This window comes from Rhinopithecus roxellana, chromosome 17 (assembly GCF_007565055.1).
Source record: "Rhinopithecus roxellana isolate Shanxi Qingling chromosome 17, ASM756505v1, whole genome shotgun sequence".
Lineage (NCBI taxonomy): Eukaryota > Metazoa > Chordata > Mammalia > Primates > Cercopithecidae > Rhinopithecus > Rhinopithecus roxellana.
Genome location: NC_044565.1, coordinates 100,836,403 through 100,857,797, shown reverse-complemented (window position 1 = coordinate 100,857,797; position 21,395 = coordinate 100,836,403). Strand labels below are relative to the sequence as shown.

Genomic DNA, 21,395 nt, shown 5'->3' with positions numbered 1-21,395 from the left:
GGCCAGCCTGGGGTCATGGTACTAGGGACGGAGAGGGGAGGATGGAATCCAGCATTGACCAGATACAGCAAGTGAAGCTGGAAAATTTGAGGCTGACTCAGGTCAGAAAGTCACCAGCCCAAGGCTCTTGGGCCAAGGTCACACCTTGTTTGAGATACTCAATCTTGGTACCCCTTTGGTGGTAAACTGGAAGCCCAAGTTGCTGAGGGGAAAGAGGGAAAGGGACTAGGGGAAAAGGGATCCTCCTTCCTTTTTGTTGATGTCCTGGGCCTCTAAAGTCCTGGTGTTACAACTCTAACTTTTCACTCCAGTTATCGAATGTGTTCAAATAAAACTCTAGCAGGCAGCTCCTCCTGGGATCTCTTGGTATGCTGAGAGCATCCTTCTTTGCGAGCTAGGCTGGTAACAGCTCTACTTCTGCCGTCCTCCCACCAGGAACATCGTGAAGGGCGTGAGAGAGCTCCGGGAGGTGCTGCGGACTGTGGAGACCAAAGCAACTCAGAACTTCAAAGTGGTAATGTGGGGTGCTGGTGGTGCTGGCTTATTCAGGAGTCAGTTTTGGTGGGAGACAACAGAAGTCCTTGCAGGGAACCTCTGAAGCAGGGGTGGCAGTAGGTCTCCTGCCTGCTCGTGGCAGAGGTTGGTAATCAATCTCAGCATCCTTTCCCACGCAGCCAGGGAGGTGCAGCCTTTTTCTCCCTGCAGCACTGCAGATAGCCCCTCATGTTAAATCAGATTTCAGATCTACTGCCAGCCCTTCCCTGGGCAAACTGTGTTGACAAACTTGCTACCACCACTAGCAAGGTGCTATGCGAACTTTTAGGGATTTGTTTGCGATCCTAATAAATAACAGTGACCCTGCTTGCCTGCCCCAACACAGTCCTGCCCTCCTAGGCCTCAGTTTGTCCAAACCAGAGCCACAGCTGCTTCTCATGCTATAATTCTCAGTCAAATAATCAGAAAGGCACCTGGGAGAGAGAGCTACCCGTGCCTGTGGCATTATGCTCTTCCCAACACTGCAAGAGCCTGCTGAATACTCAGAGTGGGGCTGGGCTCCAAGGGGTCAGGAGAGGGAGAAAATACTCCTCTTGTCTAGGAGAGGAGAGAAGAGAAAAGATGAGGTAGGAGCTGTCTGAGGCCAGCAGAGGGGTGGGAGCCCCAGTGTTGGAGGGACTGAAGGAGCAAGGGGGCTCCCTTGGGAGCGGGGTTGAGGGGCCTACGCAAAGGGCTGTACATTGCAAGGGGGGCAGATTTAGCTGGGTGACTGGCAGAGGGCATTCTAGGCCATGCTGGGGTAGAGCTGACAACTGTGTCTGGGTCTGAGTGCTTCCCTCTCTGCCAGATGGCGGCCAAGCACCTGGCGGGGGTCCTGCTGCACTCCCTGAGTGAGGAGTGCTACTGGAGCCCCCTGTCCCACCCTCTGCCTGAATTCATGGGCAAGGAGGAGAATTCTTTCGCCACGCAGGCCCTGCGGAAACCTCACCTCTATGAAGGAGACAAGTAAGTTCTGCCTGCCCTGCTGCACCTCACCAGTCTCACATGTCGCGCAGGGTTCTATCCCCACTGATGGCTTTCTCTTCGCCCCATGCTCTCCTCCAGTCTCCACTCAGCACACTGCCAGGCAGCTTCCTCAGTCTCAGCAGGAGCCAGATCAGCTAGAGAAGGCAGGTGTTGGGGTCCCGGTTGTGGAGATAATCCTATAAGGCACTCGGAGGCCAAAGAAATCATTTGGAGGTTACCTGTCTTCCCAGTAGTCCTGTCTGAGACACCTCTCTCTCACTTGTGCCGTTCCTCGAAGGTGGGGTCGCTCATCGCCCCAGCCATTCCCTGCGGTGCTGGTGCAGGGAGGAAAGTTTCCTCCCCAGGAGCGTCCGTACTATTCCAGCCCAGCAGCCACCGCCCACCGCGGCCTTTCAGATCCAAAACTCTGAGGCATATGGTATCCGGTGCCCATGAATTATGCAGGAAGGGGTCACCTTACCAGGCTGGTGCTGACTCCAGGGCAGAAGGCTGGCATGGTGGGTCAGTGGTGCTGTCTGGTGAGGTGCATGCTCTAGCCAGGCCTGTCATTTGTGTCTTTCAGCCTCTACTGCCCCAAGGACAACATCGAGGAAGCCCTCCTGCTCCTCCTCATCAGCGAGTCCATGGTAAGCTCCAGGATGTCCTTCAGGGGCCTCTGGCCCTCTGACCCTGTGGGGAAGGGCTGTGGGGCCCAGTTACAGGCCATCTGTGACCTACCCAAACTCTGTCGCCCAGGGAGACTCCTAAAGTAGATGCTTCTTGGCCCTGGGCCCCCATACGGCAGGTCTTGCTCATTAGGTTTGGGATTGGCTATAGAAGGCTTCATTTGGAGGCCTGCATTCTGCCGCCAAACAAGTAGAGACTGAGTACCTGGAGCCACACCCATCTCTTTTGGGATTAAAAAAATGATCATCAACAAGGTCACAGTAAAATGTTACATAGCTGCGTGCTGGGTGCCGTGACAGATATGAGAACATGGCAGGTAGGGAATGGAAGGAATGTACACTTTGGAGTCAGAAAGCCTGGAATCAGGTTCCAGTTCTGCATGTTAGCTGAGGGCTGGGGCACATCACTTATTTTCTCTGAGTCTCCGTTTTCTCCCCTGTAAGATAACAGTACTCACAAAGGTAAGCGTGCCTATGGAAGGAGTTCATTTAGTCACACAACAGCTATTTATTGAGCATCTACTTTGTGCCAGGCCCTACTCTAGATGCCAGAGATGCCTCAGCAAACAAATGGAGAAAAGTCCTTTCCCTCATGAGCTTACATTCTAGTGAAGAGAAGTAGGCAGTAAATTAATCAAAAACTACAGTATGCAGAGTGTCCACGTGTGAGCGCTATGGGAAAAGAACACAGAGCAGAAGACAAATTGTGCTAGACAAAGCACACATGAAGTTGGCTGTTTAGACTTTTCTGTAGGACCCACTGCTCGTGTCCTGGGCAGGAAGATGAGGCAAATGCACGCATGCGGATGCACGCACACTCATGCATGCACACATATGGTGGCCATGGTACCAAGGAATGTTTGCCCAGGGCTAAGCACTTTGGAGGCTCAGCATAAGGAGAGTGCAGTGTGGCTGTGTGTTTGAGGAGATGGTAAGATGAAGGATGGACTGGACTCGTCTAAAGAGGGCACAGGAAGAGTGGAACAGGAGCAGCAGAAGCCAAGCACAGAGAAGTCATCTACATGGTCAGGTCCAAGTCCTCCGACCAAGGGGCCCATCAGAGCTGGTGAGCTGGGAACCACCGGGTTGAGAAATTGGTTTTCAAAAAAACAATGCATCTGAGTGTATGGATGCGGAGGTTAAGAAACCAAGACCCCATGAGCGGGATCCCTGAACAGCCGGAAATGAATGTTCCCTCGGATGTCTGGGACCTTGCGATACCAGGGCTTGCTTAGATAGCGTTGGTAATCAGATTACCTCTGGTGCCTCAGGCCTCCCAGCAAATAGGAGCAGGCACTGGGCTGTGGGACAGAGGGACTGCATCCTGCCTCAGCTGGGGCTGGTCCGTGTTGGATCCGAGAGTTTCTGTGTAGGGTGTGGATATTTGGATGGGAATGCCAGCTGGCCAGGGTGTTGTCCTAAAATGTTTGCCTGTGAGGTGGGTAAGTGGTTGCCCAGGGGAGGGGCCATCTCACTGGTTAGCGGCTGTGGAGATAAGAGGCACCATGTGCCACATCTGATTTTCATGGGAGAACAGTGTGCTTTTTACTTTTAAAAATGGGCCCTTACTCTGACCACAGACTGAATCCTGTGCAGACCAGTACTCCCATCCCGTCTCCGCCATTTCACCACGTCCACCCTCCAGTGAGACTGCACTGGAATTACCTGTCTGGAAACAAGGGTTTTTTTTGTTGTTGTTGTTTTTTGGTTTTGTTTTGTTTTGAGACAGAGTCTCCCTCTATCATTCAGGCTGGAGTGCAGTGGCGCAATCCTGGCTCACTGCAACCTCTGCCTCCCAGGTTCAAGTGATTCTTCTGTCTCAGCCTCCCAAGTAGCTCAGATTACAGGTGTTTGCCACCACGCCTGTCTGATTTTTGTATTTTTAGTAGAGATGGGGTTTCACCATGTTGATCAGGCCAGTCTCAATCTCTTGACCTCAGGTGATCCACCCACCTCGGCTTCCAAAGTACTGGGATTACAGGCGTGAGCCACCGCACCCAGCCTAAACACTGGTTATTTTGTAGCCTTTGTATACTGAGGCTTCCAGTGCAGTTTACAGGTAGGTGGTGAAAGGCTGAAAACAGGGTCATCTGTTAGGTCCTTTCTCAGCCAGGGAGGTTCCAAGCTGATTAGGTGAGCATTATGTTGAGTCATGTGAAATTGCCTAATTTTCAATTGCATATGACCTGCAAAAACAACAGTTTCATAATAGTTCACTCTAATACTATATGTTCCCATCTTACAGATGACAAAAGTGAGGTCCAGGACAGGTATGGCTGTTGGTCAAGGGCGTATACTAATAAGCCTTGAAGCCATGACTCGAACATGTCCTTCTCCCTCAGCAGTTTCCAAGCCCCAGGACGCAGGGCTCCTGGACTCCCATCCTGGTGCTTCCTTTGCCCGCTACTGTGATCCTTGGTCTTCTCAAGTGTAAAAGGCCAGGGAGGTGACTTTGGGGATCAGAGGGCTTTGTAAAAGGGCCAAGCCTGTCAGGGTAAGGATGGTCATAATTTTTCTCCTGGTAGGGAGTGAGGCTGGGCTCCATCTTCCCAAGTCATTTTCTGTAGCCTCTGCTTGATCAAAGTCCTCAGGACAGAGTTCAGATGCCTTTCAGTTAAGGCTGTCCACCCACTCCCAAACCCTTCAAGCAGAGAATGGCCTTTTACAGAAACATGGCCCATGCTTGGAGCCAGGTGGGTTTTCCTGAGTATGCGTTCTCCTCCAAGCAGCTCTTTCCCTTTTGCAAGACAGTGTGGCTGGCAGCCTGCCTCAGAGACTAGGGGTTAGGGGGTGGGTGAGTCTGGGTTGGCTGACCAGGCAGTGTCCTGGGAGATTCCCTGTGGCGTAGGAAACAGGCACTGCCCAGACACTGTTTGCACTGAGGCTGGGAGGAGGCGCCTCTTGTGGGACTGGCTGGTTTGTTTCCCCTTATACCCAGCCTGTTAGACATTCAGAAACTTGAGGGATTTGGGGGAGAGTGTTGGCAATGTACTTAGCTTTAGTGTTTCGTCTGTGGTGACCTTTTCCCCGGGTGCTGGATCTGGCCTCTGTGGCTGGGAATGGTTTCTCCGAGTGGCCAGACCTGCCATTTCTCCTGCCTTTGTTTTAAATTCTCCTTCCCTCCAGTCTCATTCTTGAACAGTGAGAGGACTAGGGTATGGGTTCCACTCTACCAGCTTCCCAAGCTCCTGCCCTGATACCTCTCAGCTGAACCCCAAGGCTCCATGTACCTGTAGGGTTTTCCTCATCCCCCTTTGATGTTGGCTGGGTTTGGCTGCAAATGATGGGCTTGGAGAGAAACCTCTAGAACAGCAGCTGTTGGCCTTGGTTACTATTTAGGTTCTCCTAATACCTGCAAAATGTGTTATGCTGCAGTGAAAGCTTTTCCCACAGGGCCAACCCAGGAGGCATCATCATCATTGCTTCCACCTCCAGGACATCCAGAGCAGCTGCTGCAGGAAACAGTGTTTGCAGGCTTCCTTATTTTGTGGTTTGGAACTCAGAGGAGTGGCTATGTGGTATGGGGCTGTTACTTTGGATATGGTTTTTATTACAAGCTGACTATGTGCGATCAGAATGAATGAGGGAGACCTTGTCTTTCAAGAGGTAAATAGAAACCTTACTAATGCTTTCACAGGAATGCAAGGAGGATATGAGATATAACTGGTTGAAGATGATTTGTGTTTTAGACCTAGTTTTGAGTCTTTGGGGCCAAAATGGCATTTAAAAATCCACCTACTTATCATTGATTCATTCATATATCCATCATCTACCCATTTTCCCATTTATCCTTCTGGCCATCTACCCTCCCATCATTTCTCCATCCACCCATCCTCCTACCCACCATTCATTCATCCACTTATTAATCCATTCATCTATCATCCATCCATCCACCCATTAATCCATTCATCCACCGTCCATCCATCCACCCATTCATTCATCCATCTACCCACCCACCCACAAACCATGCATCCCCCTACCCATTCATCCATTTATTCATCCACCTCCCATTCATCCAACCACCCTTTCATCCATCCATCTACCCACCTTTCATGTATCCACCTATTCATCCACCTATCATTCATCTATCTACCCATCATTCCATCCATCCCCCATTCATCCATCCAGCCACCTACCAACCCTGCATCCACCTACCATTCATCTGTCTATCCATCCACCATGTATCCATCCATTCATTTACTCATCTATCCATCCACCTACCATCCATCCATCTAATCTAGTTCGAGCAGCTACAGCATGCAGGACCATGCTCAGCACTGTAAAGACAATGATTAATAGTTCAATCATAGTTCCTGTCCCAAATGGACTCCCATCTACTGCAGTTTGTTCCCAGGGATGTGGAGGAAATCCTGGTCCCCAAATCAGAAGGAATGATCCCAGTCTGCTGAACCTCAAATGTAAATTCTTGTTTTTGAAAGAACTGTGTATCAAACCAGCCTGATTTTCTGAAACAGTTGGGGAACTAGGAGATACAGGAATCTTTATTATTTCTAAAATACTGATCTGGGACATAAAAATATGTGCTAAAGTAAACTGAACCCTTGGATCCCTGTTTCATTTTGCTGGCGAACAAGTTGCTGCTCTTAGCAATGGAAAGGGTACAGAGCCCTGGTGTTGAGAGAGTGGGGTGGATAGGTAAGTCTCTGAGTCTTGGGATTCTGCAGATTAACAGTCTTTGTGCCATGCCCAAGGCTGGGCATCTAGCTATTTGAATCTTGAATTTACCATTCATAATCTGTGTGGCCTGGGTGAGCTTCTTACCACCCTGAGCCTCGGTTTTCTCTTCTGTAAAATGGAGCTAATAAGGTCTCTCTTGTATGACTTTGGTGGATTAAATAAGAAAATGAATGTGAAGGTGCCTGGTACATTTTGGTTCTTCAATATGTGCTCATTTTGTCCTGATAAATACTTGATTCTGACTTAGTCATTTTTGAAAACATTTATGTTCAGGTCTGATTGGGAGATAAATTGGATTAAGGATGCCATTCAGTTAAAAAAACAAAACAAAACAAAAAGTGCTTCCTGGGCTTGATTCCATCAGGGCTTCAGCAGATGAGCACAGATTGTTTCAGCTTTTGGGATCTGGTTTGCTCTAACACAAGGCCCTGCTCTGCTAAAGGCTGAAGCAGTAAAGGGTCTAATAACACTGCCAGCTTAGAGCCCTTGGTTCAGTGGAGGTGGGAGAGCCTCTCTCTAACTGGCGGAAAGAGCTGTTTTTTCTGCTGCAGGAGTCTGATGCAGCAGGAGCTTGGAGGCTGGCATGGGCCTGGCCTGGGTCGCTGGGTGGATGGGACATGTCACAGAGCATGTTATTTCTTGGCTCTGTGGACTGGCAGCTCAAGAGCCAGTGGTAATTATGTCTGCTGATGGGGACGACAGCACAGGGGGAGCATGACAGTGTCCTCCAGGGAGAGGGCGGGTGCTGGGTACAGATGCTGCCAGGAGACTTGTTTCTTGGGTAACTTTGCAGAGGGTGGCAGCAGCAGGCCCTGAGCCTTGTTCCTTGGCCAATGGAGAGCCTGTTTTTGAGAATGGGGTTCATCAGGGCTTTGGACTTGTTGCCCAAGGAGCATGTTCTTTGCAGAGAAGCAGTACCCAGGGCCTGATGGGGGAAGCCTGACCTTGTGTTTTGCTTCAGTTCTTTTATAAGCAGAGCCAGCCCAGGGTCTCTTACGGCATGGATGAGGCTATTGGACACTTCCTTGGAGGTACCTGGAGGCAGGGAAGGAGCCGGAAGTGAAGTCAGAATGTCTAGGCTCTAATTTAGGTCCCAACCCCCGTCTCATGTGCATTGGAAAGCTTACCTGGCCTCCCATCTGTAAAGTCTTCCCACCTGTAAAATAGGCTGAGAGTACACAGAAGATTATTCTGAGCATTTTGAGATGCTGTACAGAGGTACAGAGCGTGCTCCACATGGTAGTTCCCTTTCCTTCTCTTAGACTGGAGCCCTGTTTATGACCAGGGTTAGAGAAGAGAAACAGGGCTGGTCAGCAGGAGAGGTTAGTGCTGCCTGTGGCCCTACAGCCACCGAAGGATCAGGACTGGTCTTGTATCTTACTAGGTTGGAAAAAGCTGGCAGAGGAGCCCCAGGCGTCTAGAGCTCAGGCAAGCCGCAGCGGTCCCAAACTGGCCGACTGAGGGAAGTGGGGGTGGTTCAGCCTCAGTTCCCTGGGATCTTGCGCAAGGTAGTTCACTTTCTGGGGCTCAGTGTCCTTATCTGCAGAGGGTGGGGGGTAGTCAGTGATTTCTTCCCTGCCCCACCATGGGGTTACTGTGAGGCCAGATGAGATGGTGGATGTGACAATTCAGCTTCTAAAAGAGGAATGCGGGCCGGGAGCGGTGGCTCAAGCCTGTAATCCCAGCACTTTGGGAGGCTGAGGTGGGCGGATCACTTGAGGTCAGGAGTTCAAGACCAACCTGGCCAACATAGTGAAGCCCTGTCTCTACTAGAAATAGAAAAAAATTAGCCAGGTGTGGTGGTGGGTGCCTGTAATCCCAACTACTCGGGAGGCTGAGGCAGGAAAATCGCTTGAACCCGGGAGGTGGAGGTTGCAGTGAGCCGAGACCGAGCCACTGCACTCCAGCCTGGGCAACAAAAATGAGACTGCCTCAAAAAAAAAAAAAAAAAAAAAGTAATGCGTGTCACACACATAGAGCTGGCTATTTGACCAAGAGTAGTCCCTGCCTTAGGTTTCTCATGGGCCAGCCTGCCTAAGGCCTTTCCCTAAGGTCCCGTATTTGCTTCATGGATACTTGGTCAAAGACCAGAAATGTATTATGCTCACAATGCTGAGCTGTTGGGTGATGGGTGTATGGGGACTAGCGTTGTTTCTTTGGCTTCTCCTCTTCTGACCTGCCAGAGGGCTTGCAGTGAATGTTCTTTAGTCTAGGAGGGGCTACCTTAGGAGAACAGCCAGAAGGACAAAGGCTAGGAGCCGGACAACTACACAAGTGCTAGATTTAAATCCTGGGATTAAATCCATGGATTAAACAGAGCAGTGCATCCCCAGCGCCGGGCAGCCTTGGGGTGGGTGTGGGGATTATGGCAGTGCACACTAGGCAGGGAGAAACCAGAGGAGAATATTCTGCCATATTCTAAGAACAGTGAGAAAGAGACGGTGAGAAGATTTAGTGTTCATGTATTACTTCAAAGGTCACAAGTGCATTCACATCTGTTACTGCATTTGATCTAGAGGATGTTCTAATGAAAGCAGGTCTGAGGCCACTTCAATGGTGGAAGAGAAAGAATGTAGCTGGGACTAGGTCAGAGCTACTGCCAGAGCATGGGAGTATACCATGTGGCCTCAGGGCAGTGAGCCAGGGAGGAGGGAGCAGGACAGCTGGGGGTGCTGGGAGGGAACTGATGCTCCCATAGTGTCTGAGGCCCTGGCCCCTGAGCTGCACATGAATTTTATTCTGCTGTGTCTTACCCACCAGCCCCCATGCCTGCCTTTTCTCTGTCCCATTTCCCCCTACCCCGCCCTGTTGCCATGGTTACACACACAGGCACTGCCCAGCAACCACCAGGAATATTTCACTTTGGCCCTGCCCCAAAGCCATAGTAACCACTCAGCCCACTTCCACTTCTGGCTGGGGAATCACAGCCCTCTCTTGCACAGGCCCCAGTTCGCACAAGTCCCTAGGACCCCCAAGGAGCCTTCCTGGCTGTCTGCCTATTGAGGGCCTATCACCAGCCTGAGGATTTGTGCTGCTGCTGCTGCTGCCACTACTGCTAGACTGATCCTCTCTTCTGTTCCTATTCTTCTGACCTAATTAACGCCCAGTTCTGAAAATTCACCCCTCCCTCTGCCAGACACAAATTCAGACACTGTTCTCTTAAAGGTCAAGGTCTAGGATGGACAGGGGGAGGTTTCCACTCCAGGCCCAGAATCTTTCTCTCCTGAGTGTCACACCCTACAAAGGCAGGTTGAGTCAAGTTCTGTGTGTGCGGTTGTGCCTGGGGCCAGGAGTCTAGCCATGAGCAAGAACTGGTGAACCAGATGGGGGCGTATGGGCTAAGGTATGGGCCGGGTTGGGGGAGGACAGGAGAGGCCTGACCTCTCCTGGTGAGATGAGTCAGGGATGGTGCTGTAAGAAGGTGGTCCTGAATGGAGTTTTGAGGAGCTAGAAGGTATCCAGGTTGACAGAGGGAACTGCAGCATGACCGAAGATGGGCCATGGTGACTGTAGGGACCAGCAAGGGATTCCATGTCACTGGAGAGAAGCTGGCCAGTTAGGCAGCCCCAGAAAGGAGTTTAGACTTTATCCCGATGGCCATAGTGATGGCTCGCAGCCCACTATTCCCTGAACAAGACGGGTCTGCACGGGCAGGCAGGCGGGTCCCCAGACCCTGGATGTGTCCAGCCAAGCTGCTTCCCACCCCTGCAGACTGCCTGTCCCCACTCCCTCCCATCATAACCTCTCACTCCCACCAGAATTCCAGGTCAGCTTCCACTCGGGGATGTGCATTCTGTACTGCTGCTCCTTCCTGTTCTCCCCACAGACAGAGCCTCTGTGCCCCATCCTCTCACTCCCGAGCCACTCCTGCCTGGTGGAGGCCGCCCCTGTGGGTCCCCACCCAGGATGGCCAGAGCTGGGGAGCTGCTGGAGGTGGCAAAGTGGGGCGGTACATCGCCAGGGATAGAACAAGGGCTGTATTCCTAGTTGGCTCAGGGGACTAGCTCCTGCCAACCCTCTCCCTAGAATTTCTTTTCTCTTCCTGTTGGTGGCTGTGTGGGTGGACTTCACTGGGAAGGAGGGGGATTTCTTGGCACCTTCTTTCTCCACTCCTCTCCTTCAACCCTTTGGAGCTCCTGAGTGGCTCCTGTTCCACAGGCTGACTCTAGAACTCAGCCTTGCCAGGATTTCCGGGCATCCCGGCACCCTCTCCTGGGCCATCTGAGTCCATGGGGGCATGGGCAGCACTCACCAACTGTGGCAACGGGGCAGCCATCAGAACCCCTGACCACCAGTCTCTCAGTGACCAAGCTGTCCCCCAGAGTGAGTCACCTCCTTGGGTCTTGGAGGTGTTTTGGCTTCCAGAGGCCTCTAGGAGGACACACTCCAGCCCTGCACTGCAGGACACACCCAGAGCCTGTGGTCTGGAGGCCTCAGGGGCTTGGGCTTCTGCCTCCAGCCCCTCACCTGGAGGAGGGGAGAGCAGTCCTGCTCAAGGGAAGCTATGAGGCCCACTTGCTGCACAGGAGGGATGGGGTGGCTCTGATGAGGGAGATCTGGGTTTTTAGGGGCTGGCAGCTCCTTTTTATTCTGTTAGGAAGGCTGAGTTCTTGGTCTTGAGGTCCTGCGTATGGAAGCAGAGGAGGGCAAGTCCCATTGCACAGAAGGAGACTCAGACAGAGGGAGGGAGATGCAGGAGAGAGCCACATTTGGCAGAGGGGAATGGGCAGGAGAAGGGAGAATGCTGGGGGCAGCCAGCAGCAGCATCTGCCCAGAGCGCAGCTCTGCCCAGCTCCCGCACAGCCCTTGGAGTGGGGATGGGGATATGACTGTTTCTGACCCCAGAGTGTCCTCTGCCTAAATCCCTGCCCTGTGGCTGCTCGGAGGCACCCATCACCCCTGCAGTGGGGGAGCCTCTCCCCTTCCACCCTGTCTTTTTTGCCCCCAGCCTGCGTGTTGTCCCCAGGGTATAGAGGTGGGCAGAGGGGTGGGACCACCTGCACAGACCAAAGAACAAGAGTCCCACATCCTTGATGGGGGGCTTCTGGCTTGGTGATGAGGAGCTCCCCTCTTGGAATTAGACAGAATTTCCCACTCAATACAGCACATTTCCCTCTCCTACCCCCACCCCCAGCAGCCATCTGGCAACTCTGTGAGCTACTGAAGTCCTTGGCACTGGATGCCAAGAGCGGAGTTCTTGAGTGTGGGGAAGCTCTCCCTGGGGAGGGACGGAGGAGAGTTTCCATGGTTGGAAGGAGCCTGGAGAGGGTCCAGGCTGGACACAGAGGGGAAGGGAAGGGGGGCTCTGGGAATGTCCTTGTCAAAGCTACTTGAAAGACTGAAGAGGAAGAGAAGAGGGCACTGGGGGCCACAGCCCAACCTCCCCACCAAGCGTCAAGCAGCAGAGCCACCTACCCGATCCAGGCACTTTCATATCTTAGCCAAAACTCTTGCTGTAATTGTGAGAATTGCAAACACACCAGGGACTGTTCCATAAAATGACTGGCCTGTGCTCCTCAAAAATGCCAGTGTCATGAGAGAAAGGTGGAGGGCCTCTTCCAGATGCAAGGAGATTAAAGAGACATGGTACCCAAATACAAGGTATGATCCTGGACTGGATCCTGGAATGAGAAAAAATAACCAATTATAAAGGGCAATAATAATTCTATAGAGAGAGGAACATTGAGGAAGGGTTTTCGGTTATGAGACTATTCTTGCAACCTTTCTGTAGGCTTGAAATTTTGTAGAATAACAAATTTAATACCGGAAGCTTGACCCCTCAGAACTGCTCCCTCACCCAACCTGGGCTAAAGGTGGAGGATTTTCTGTCTTGGAGAGGGCCTTTGTGGAGATGAGAAAAGGCCATTTCTGAGAGTGTGGCCGTCTTTCTGGTCTGGGTCAGTGGCAAAAAGGTGATAGTGTCTGGGCCAACAAGGTGGGGGCCCCTCGAAGACAGACACCTGCTTATCTGCTGTCCTCACTCTTACCAAACAATGTCCCACCCACAGGCCACTCGAGACGTGGTGCTGAGCCGGGTGCCAGAGCAGGAGGAGGACCGGGCAGTGAGCTTGCAGAATGCTGCAGCCATCTATGACCTCCTGAGCATCACGTTGGGCAGAAGGGGACAGTATGTCATGCTCTCTGAGGTACGGCCGGCCATGCAGCCCATCCCACTCCCCAGAGTCAGGCAGTCTGTAAAGGAAATCAGACGGAGCCATTTGTCCCTTCACCTGTCCCTCCCCTGCCAGGCTGCTCTGCTGCTTTGACCTTGGCAAGTTGTACAAGTCTCAGCTTCCTCACTGGTGAAATATGGGCAGTTAGAGAACCCACCTCACAAGGTTGTTGGGGAGAGTGCGTGTGAAAGGCTGAGAACAGCGCCATGCACAGTAATAATAAATGTTCCCTGCTATTTTTATTGCATGTCTATGTTTTGAAAGCACTTTCACAAATCTTACTCCATTTGCTCTTTGCTATCACCCTGTGAGATCATTCACATGTTAAGGAGGTGAACTGAGGGCCCGAGAGGGTGAGAGACTTGAGCAGGGTCACACAGCATGCCAGAGGCAGGAACTGGGTTTCTGCAGGGTGTCTCACAGGAGCCAAGTGCGGGCCTCCTGCAGCCTCCCAAAGGCAGTGACTACCCTGGAAGGGTGTGGGTGGCTGGAGTGTGAGGACCCCTGGTGAGTAAGTGCTGACTATCTCCCCTCCCCAGTGCCTGGAGCGAGCCATGAAGTTTGCATTTGGAGAATTTCACCTTTGGTACCAGCTGGCCCTCTCCATGGTGGCTTGTGGGAAGGTAAGGTCCAGGGGGTGCTAGGGGTTGTACACTCACCCTCAGGGGGCTCTGCTGAGGTGGACGGAGGGGTTTTCTGGCCAGGGGAGAGGGTGGGGACTATACTGCAGCTGGTTTGAACCTCCAGGAGAGTGAGGGGCGTGGGGTGGGCTACACAGACACCTTGTGTGAATTCCTGTCCACGTGGGAGCTATGAGTGTGCCAGTGTGCAGGTGTGAGTCTCTGGATGCTTTTCTCTGAGTCTGCGTACATGCACGGGAGCACTGTAACCTCTGTGCTGAAGAGCTAATAATGTGACTGCATGTGGCGGACATGAGGTGTATCGAGGTGACGGAACGTTGTTCCATGCGGGCTGTAGCTCTCATCCTGTCCACTGGGTATGGCGTCAGGAAATGGCCTGCTTGTGGACTGGAGACTTGCCTCAGAGGGGAAGCTTAAAGGGTGGAGCAGAGCAGCAGCACCCACAAGGGAGTTTGGAGGGAGTACTGCATGACGCATGGGGCCAAGAGCACCTGGATGGGGACAGGGCCCGGCGGGATGCTGCCCAGAGCAAGGAGCACCAGGCATGAATTCACTCTCTATCCACCCAGCTCGGGTGCCGTCACCCCTGCTTTTTGCTCTGATCAGAATTATACTTACATAAGCCTCTATTTTAAGCAGTGACATGAAAGGAAAACCTTTCTGGAGCTGAGTTCTGAGGGTGTTGGGGCTGAGGATGCTATGAATGCAGGAAATAAGGTGGCATGAGCTTGCAGATTGTTCCAGGAGCTGTAAATATCCAGAGCCCTTTCATGGGGCTGAGGGAATTCCTCGCCCCCCTGGCCCATCTGTGCCATGTTCCATTTCTGGCCCCACAGCCGTCTCTCAGGAGGGCCCTCCCAACTTGCCAATGCCTCCTCCACGCATGAAGGGTGTGCCAGCCAGCTCGGGGCCTCAGCAGCCAAGGCAGGCCAGGTCCTGGCAGGGAGGGGGAAGAGGAGCAGGTGCTGCAGCCTGACTGTGGGGAGAGGCTTTCTGGGGAGCCTTCCCTGCCCCCATCTGCTGGGCGTGTGTCTTCCCAAATCTCTGTACTCTCCCCCATCACATCAGACACCTCACAGAACATCTTGAAGTCACAGCATGATCTCCTTGGCTTTGTGCTTAACAGGGTCTTGTTGAGGCTCGGGGAGAATTCAGAACACAGGGCAAGGCCCCGGCCCTTCAAGGGTTAGGGAGTGAGAGAAACCCTCCTACAGAACTGCAGGCAAAGGAGACAACGTGGGCAATGGTGGAGGGGGTGGAAAAGATGAACCAGCCGTGGGGATGGGGACAGGAAGGTATTGAAGGCAGCGGTCAGCCTGGGGTAGTAGGGACAGGGCCGGGAGGAGGTGGGGCTGGAGCTTCCATGGAGCCTGGGCAGACAGCTCACAGTGGCATGGGCCAATTCTTCCTGCCTCTGGGAAACACAGAAAACCCATCTAATCTTGGGACAGTGAGTACAGGTGGGAGAGGCCTAGGGCCAGAGCAGTGATTCGAACCCTTCTGTGGGTCATGGACCCCTTTCAGGAGGTAAGGGAAGCTGAGGACTTCTGCTCAGAAAAATTGACTGCACATGCAAGTTAGCTTTAAATCCGAGAGCAGCTCCTAGAAGCTCCCCAGGCTCAGGCAAAGGTGTAATGATAGCCTGGGAGGTAAGGAGTCTTCTGCCACTGACTAGCTGGACTCAGAAAGATCCAGACACAGCCTGGCACCATCCCAGCATCTAGGGAGCTGGTTTCACGACTTGGCTCCTTCATAGACCAGCAAGGTGGCCCTGGGAGTGGGCTTGCATCAGGGAGTTGAGATTGGCCAGTTCCTCATGCATGAAGCTCCATGGGCTGGAGACACTGTGTGTTCGGTGCAGCAGGAGATTGTTCTGGAGAGCATTCTCCACCCGCCTTGGGAACCCTGCCCACCAAATCAGTCTGCCTGATTGTCCCAGGCAGCCCTCAGGAGTGGTCAGACCTTGCCTTTGCTGAAAGCGTAAGGTGGAATCAAGGGCCTGTATCTGTGATTGTGCCCGAAAGGCCTTCCAGAAGGTGAGTCTGAGCAGTTGAACCTGCAGGAATAATGGATGAGTTCTGTGGCGTGATTTAGGTCGTTCCTTCTCTTGGTCTCTGTGTGGCAATTGCATTGGCTGTGTTGCTAGGTAACCAGCATGACAAAAAAAAAAAAGCTGCTGCTCCGGCTGCTGAGTCCTCAGATGGCTCCTTAAATAGCAGCGTTTTTTGGTGTACATGGGGGTGGAATGCAGAGGGTCAGGGTTAGAGAACCCTGTATGGCAAGGATCCAGAGTTTAGCAGCCATGAGAAGGAGGCTGAGGAGAAGCCTGAGGCTTGCTGGGGTGTGGATGGAGGGGCCAAGTCCCTGGGGAGGGACTTGGAGTGGTGTTTCCAGGGCAGGGTCTCAGGAGGAGGTAGATAGCCTGACAGTGCCTTCAAGCCCCTCATACCCCGTGGCACCCGCCCACACTGGGCACGCTGTGGAGTCTCCCAGCCTGCAGGAGCTGGTCACCTGCTAACACCCTTTTGTGCTTGGCCTCCTACCCTCTTGTTTCCAGAGAGAGCCATGGGGGTGGTGGCCTTTGTTGTCTCTCCTGCCCTTTCTGTGGGGTCCTTTGAGGAAAGAGCCATGGCCTCATCCCCTTTCCTGAGTGACCCCACAACCCCTAGCCCAGTACTGGGTTCAGAGCATACCCTTGGCAAAGACACCTGCAATTGACCTAATAAGTCTGAGTCAAAGCCCAGGGAAATCTATCACGTCTGGGTTGAGAAAAGCTCTTCCTTAGATGGCGGGGAAAATGGGAGGCCAGCTGGAGGGAGGCGGGGTGTCCAGGGTGGACACAGACCATTCAGATCCTAGCTGTGCACCTGCCAGTTTCTCATACCCTGCTGTGGACAGGGGAGGCTCCCAGAGCCTCCATTTCCTTCTGTACCTCCAGAGTTGCTGGGGGGATATGAGAGCTAATTAATGGGGGATTGCTTGGCCCACAGTAGGGCCCAGTACGTGGGAATTGTCATAGTTACACACAGGTACCTGCAAACCTGGAGGCCACACAGGTACAGGGGTGTACACACTGGGAGGATTACTGCTGAGTTTCCTGGAAAAGGTTCCAGCCCAGAGAGAGAGAGAGAGAGAGAGAGAGAGAGAGAGAGAGAGAGAGAGAGTGTGTGTGTGTGTGTGTGTGTGTGTGTGTGTGTGTGTGTTTGGGGTGGGGTGGGCTGGTGGGCAGGGAAACAGGAAACAGGCCTCCTTTCTGGCCAAAGTGGTCATCGTAGAGGCAGTGTAGGGTAGTGGTTAGAGCCAGGCTACATTCAAACCTCAGCTCAGCCATTCATAGGCTGTGTGGCTTTGAACAAGCTACCTAACTTTGCATTTCAGTTTTCCCACCTGTACCAAGTAAAGTCAGAGTATCTACATCATAAGACTGTGTAAAAATTAAATCACTTGGTATTTAAAATGCACTTAGAACAGGGGTCTCCAACCTCTTTTCTGTAATGGGTCAGTCAGAGAGTAGATGGTTTTGACTCTGCAGGCCCAACAGTCTTTGGCAACTATTCCACTCTGCTACCGTATCAGGAAAACAGCCATAGACAGTATGTAAATGAATGCACATGGCTGTGTTCCAGTAAAACTTTATTTACAAAAATAGACAGAGTGCCAGATTTGGCCTGTTAACTGTGTTTTGTCAACCCCAGACTTAGGACAATGCCTGCATATCCCAAGATCTGGATAAGTGTTTGCGGCTGCTATTCTTCTCATTACTGTTATTGGTAACATCCCTGTCTGGCTGTGGCTGCCCACCACCTCAGCCCTCCTTCACACTTGGCTGTCCTCAGCAGGTCCAGTCTGAGCCTTGAAGCCTGGGGGGATCCTCAGATTCCTGTCTGGAGGTTCTCTCGGGCTCTGCCAGTTTAGAATATCTCCGCTTCCTCTCCGCCAGCCTTTATACGACCCCCAACCCCTGCCATTGGCCATGCCTCCGGAGTCCTTATTTATTATTATTATTTTTTTTTGAGACACAGTCTCACTGTGTCACCCAGGCTAGAGTGTGGTGGCACAATCTCGGCTCACTGCAACTTCCACCTCTTGGGTTCAAGCAATTCTCGTGTCTCAGCCTCCCGAGTAGCCGGGTGTGAACACATGCCTCCACAGCCGGCTGATTTTTGTATTTTAGTAGAGATGGGGTTTCACCATGTTGGCCAGGCTGGTCTCAAATCCCGAGCTCAAGTGGTCAGCCTGCCTCAGTCTCCCAAAGTGCTGGGATTGCAGGTGTGAGCCACTGTGCCCAGCCCTCATTTAGAGAGCCCCTTTCTACCTCTAAAATTTCTGTGCTTGAAATTTGAATTCCTTTTGGAGAGCTTCCATTTGTTGTCATGTTAGCGGTCATCATGTTACCTAAAGAGCAAGGGTGACAGCTTCTAATCTTCAGATGAGGAAACTGAGGCCCAGGGAGGGATTTGCCTGCCGACACTGCCTGGGCTTCTCTGCCCTGGTCCTCTTCCTGGCTCCTGAGAGCAAAGGGATACAGAGCAAGGCTTGGCTGTTTGGGGAGCTCGCCCCACTGTGGGCCCTTGAGATCCAGGGCTGTGAGTGACAGTGTTTCCTGCTGTTTTTTCTGCAGTCAGCCTACGCCGTGTCCCTGCTGCGGGAGTGTGTGAAGTTGAGGCCCTCGGACCCCACTGTGCCCCTGATGGCCGCGAAGGTCTGCATTGGGTCCCTTCACTGGGTGAGTGAGCTGTGAGGGCAGGGGCCAGAGGCCTCCTGTGGGGAGGGTGGCAGCAGCTGACTGTGAGTGGGGTGTGCACGTCTTGGCATGTATGTGAGGGTGCATGTGGAAGGTGGAGAGGATGGGAGCTATCAGGCAGATGGGCCTGGGCAGGGAGAAAGTCTCTGAGAAGCCACCAGCCTCCATCTCCAAGGCAGGATCCCCTGACTCAGGATGGTGTCTGGTTTGTGGTTCAGCCTTGAACTGTGGCCTCCAGAGAGTGAAATATAGGGAAGTAGAGGTGCCCCCACCTGCCCAGCAGCAGGGTAGTAGGTAAGACCTTGAGTTACCTGGACCAGCCCCATCATTTCTGAGGCTTCAGATGATCCTAGCATCTGATTTCCAAGCGGTGTAAGGCACGATTCGTGGGGCAGAGCTGCTCTTGGCGACATGGGAAGGTGGTCTTTTCTGTCAGCCCCTCTCCTTCCTCTTGGCTCTAGCCCTCCAGGGCCCTGCCCTGTGCTCCGCTGCTTGCTTACTGCTCTCTGCAGAGGCAGCTGAATTGTTAGGCGGCTATGGCTCCAGGTATGCCCGCTCCCCAGTTGGAGGCCTTTACTGCAGGCACCTGAAGACCCCCATGAGATCAGCAGCTTGAAGTAGTGAAGGAGAACAGGGCCAGGAGCCCAGGTTCCCCGCCTTGCTGTGGTCCTCCTGTCCCGGGTCTGCTCAGAGGCTGCTCCAGGCCTATGGGGGCTCTTGGGCCATGGCACTGGGCCCCAGCAGTGGGGCCTCTGCGCAGGTATCTCTTCCAGCTGGGGGCTCACTTCTGGACAATCTTTGCTTTCTTCAGTCCCAGTCAGCTTGCTGATTTCAGCCTCCTATCTCTACTCTCTCAAGCAACACAGAGCAAGTGCATCCTCCCTCCCACACGGTGGATATCAGGCCCTTCCACACCCACATGTCCCCAGTTCTTTCATCTGCTCTCTGGGCCCAGGGTCTCCTAAAGTGGGCACTTCCCCTGGAGATGGCCTCCCTGTCTTCCTGTTGGCCTGACACCTTCAGCCACCCCCTCACCATTGTGTGCCCAGCTTGTTCTAAGGCAGCAGGGGCCAGGCTCTGGGTGCATACAGCAGGTGCTTCGTAATTAGCAACCTTTACAACTCTTCTTGCCACTTTCCCTCCTGTACACAAACAAATCATGGATTCTGGGGAGGGAGGCAATGAGCCTTCCACAAATTCCATGTTCCAACCTTTCTTCCCTAGGATTGGAAACTGGCCCCATCCCTCTGCTGGGTCCCCTCCTCGTCATCGCAGCAGGGCTCGCCTTCTCTCTGCTCCAGGGAGTCAGTCCTCCCAAGCACAAAGAAGCTGGGTGAAAAGAGCACCTGTCCCGTTTTCCACCTGGTTCTCAGATCCCTGTGTCTGCAGTGCCCCGTCCCCTCTGGCTGATCAGGAAGAGGGGAAAGTGTGGCATCTGGCTCGTGTTCTTTATGCTGTCAGTTAGGTTGGGGAGAATTACATGAGATCAATCCTGTAATAGGCTCTGGGCTTTTGGAAGGAGCAGTGTAATGAGGTAGTTAAGAGTTTCACTGCCCACCCACTGGGTACCCTAGAGTAAGGCACCTAACCTCACTGTGCCTCAGTTTTCCCATCTGTAAAGTGGAAACAGTAAGTCTCCTCAGGTGGGACATAAATGAATGACCAAGTAGGGAGAGGACTGGACAGGTCAGGGAGGCATCATGGAGGAGGCAGCCTCAGACTGGACTCAGAGGGCAAGGGAGGATACAGGAGGGCCAGAGCCAGGCCTTTGCTTTCCCCCGCCTCATGAGTATCAGGGAACCCTTGGTTCCCAGGTCTTTTGTGGAAGACAGTTGGCACCCAGAGGTAGGGAGAACTTGTGAGCAAGCACTTTAGATGTGGGCGGCCCATGGGTGCTGAGCACATGCAGCAGAGGATGGAGATATGAGCCAGAGTGTGCAGAGCAGGTGGGCTTCCTTACCCCAACTCAGGCCGCTGCCTGCTCCCTGGGTTTCTGAGAGGGGCCTCAAGCTCATCTCTGAGATGAAGCCCAAAATACCCATTTCTGAGGGGGTGTTGCAGGGGAGGGCATCTGTCCCCCTCAAGGCTGCCAGCTCTGAGGTAGCTGTGGGTCCACCCAGCCAATGGCCGCCCTTGCCAGGAAGCCCTAAATTTAGGTCTTCCCACCATGCAGGAGCTGTTTCCCTCAGCAGCATAATTACAGTAATTATGTGCATTCAGATTACATGGTAATAAAATTAGGATCAAATCAGTCCAAATTGAAATCAGATGAGTTAGGAGCAAAGTAATCAATGACAACATAAATAGAAAAGCCCAAAAGGAAACTTAAACATGCAGACTTGTCATCAGAATTGAGAAGAAGGAAGGGTGAGCTGTTTAACTTCAGCTGGGCAGCATATTTGGGTTTAGGGGCTAGTTGGAGCCAGGGTTTAAATCAGGCACAGGCTAGAGTGATGTCCCACGGGTGGCCTGGGGGTGGACTCCTGGCAACCTTCCCTGACCTGGAAGCTTCACCCCCTGCACTTTCTACCTGTCTTGGATACAGATCACGTCACGTTGTGATCATCTGTGTTTCTTGAGTGCAGGAATTATCTGTCTTTTCTTTGAAACCCCAGCCCAGGGTTCAGTGCCTGGTGCTAGCTGGGTGGATCCTTCTTGCCGATGGACACATTCACTTGGCAATGAATTCTGTCATATGTGGCGCATGACTTCCCAGCTAGATGAGGAACTTGCTCACTTGCCATGTCTTGCACTCTGAAGCCCTCTCCCCTACAGGAAGCCTTCATATAGTAGTTGCTATACTAGTTGCTATACTAGTAACTGACCAAGTGACACACACCTCAACTGGCCAGGAAGGGACGGGATGAGGGATCTGTATTTGGTTTGGGGGTTCTCCCAGCACTCTGCAGCTCATTCTTGCTCCTTAGGTGGCACTGTAAAGAGAGCAGGCTGT

The 21,395-nt window shown here is 52.7% G+C and overlaps 1 protein-coding gene across 5 annotated transcripts in view; it reads left to right on the top strand.

The window, feature by feature from the left end:
• TTC7A (tetratricopeptide repeat domain 7A) overlaps positions 1–21,395 on the top strand; it is a 136,297-nt gene that overhangs the window by 53,163 nt on the left and 61,739 nt on the right. For 3 of the 5 annotated variants that reach the window (XM_030921671.1, XM_010364298.2, XM_030921673.1), the window contains exons 6-11: positions 436–514; positions 1,343–1,500; positions 2,084–2,147; positions 12,893–13,030; positions 13,597–13,680; positions 18,320–18,424. In XM_030921671.1, coding sequence (XP_030777531.1) covers positions 436–514; positions 1,343–1,500; positions 2,084–2,147; positions 12,893–13,030; positions 13,597–13,680; positions 18,320–18,424 — 628 coding nt within the window. The remainder of the gene's footprint in view (positions 1–435; positions 515–1,342; positions 1,501–2,083; positions 2,148–12,892; positions 13,031–13,596; positions 13,681–18,319; positions 18,425–21,395) is intronic. The other 2 variants (XM_010364300.2, XM_030921672.1) reach the window with 2 other exon arrangements.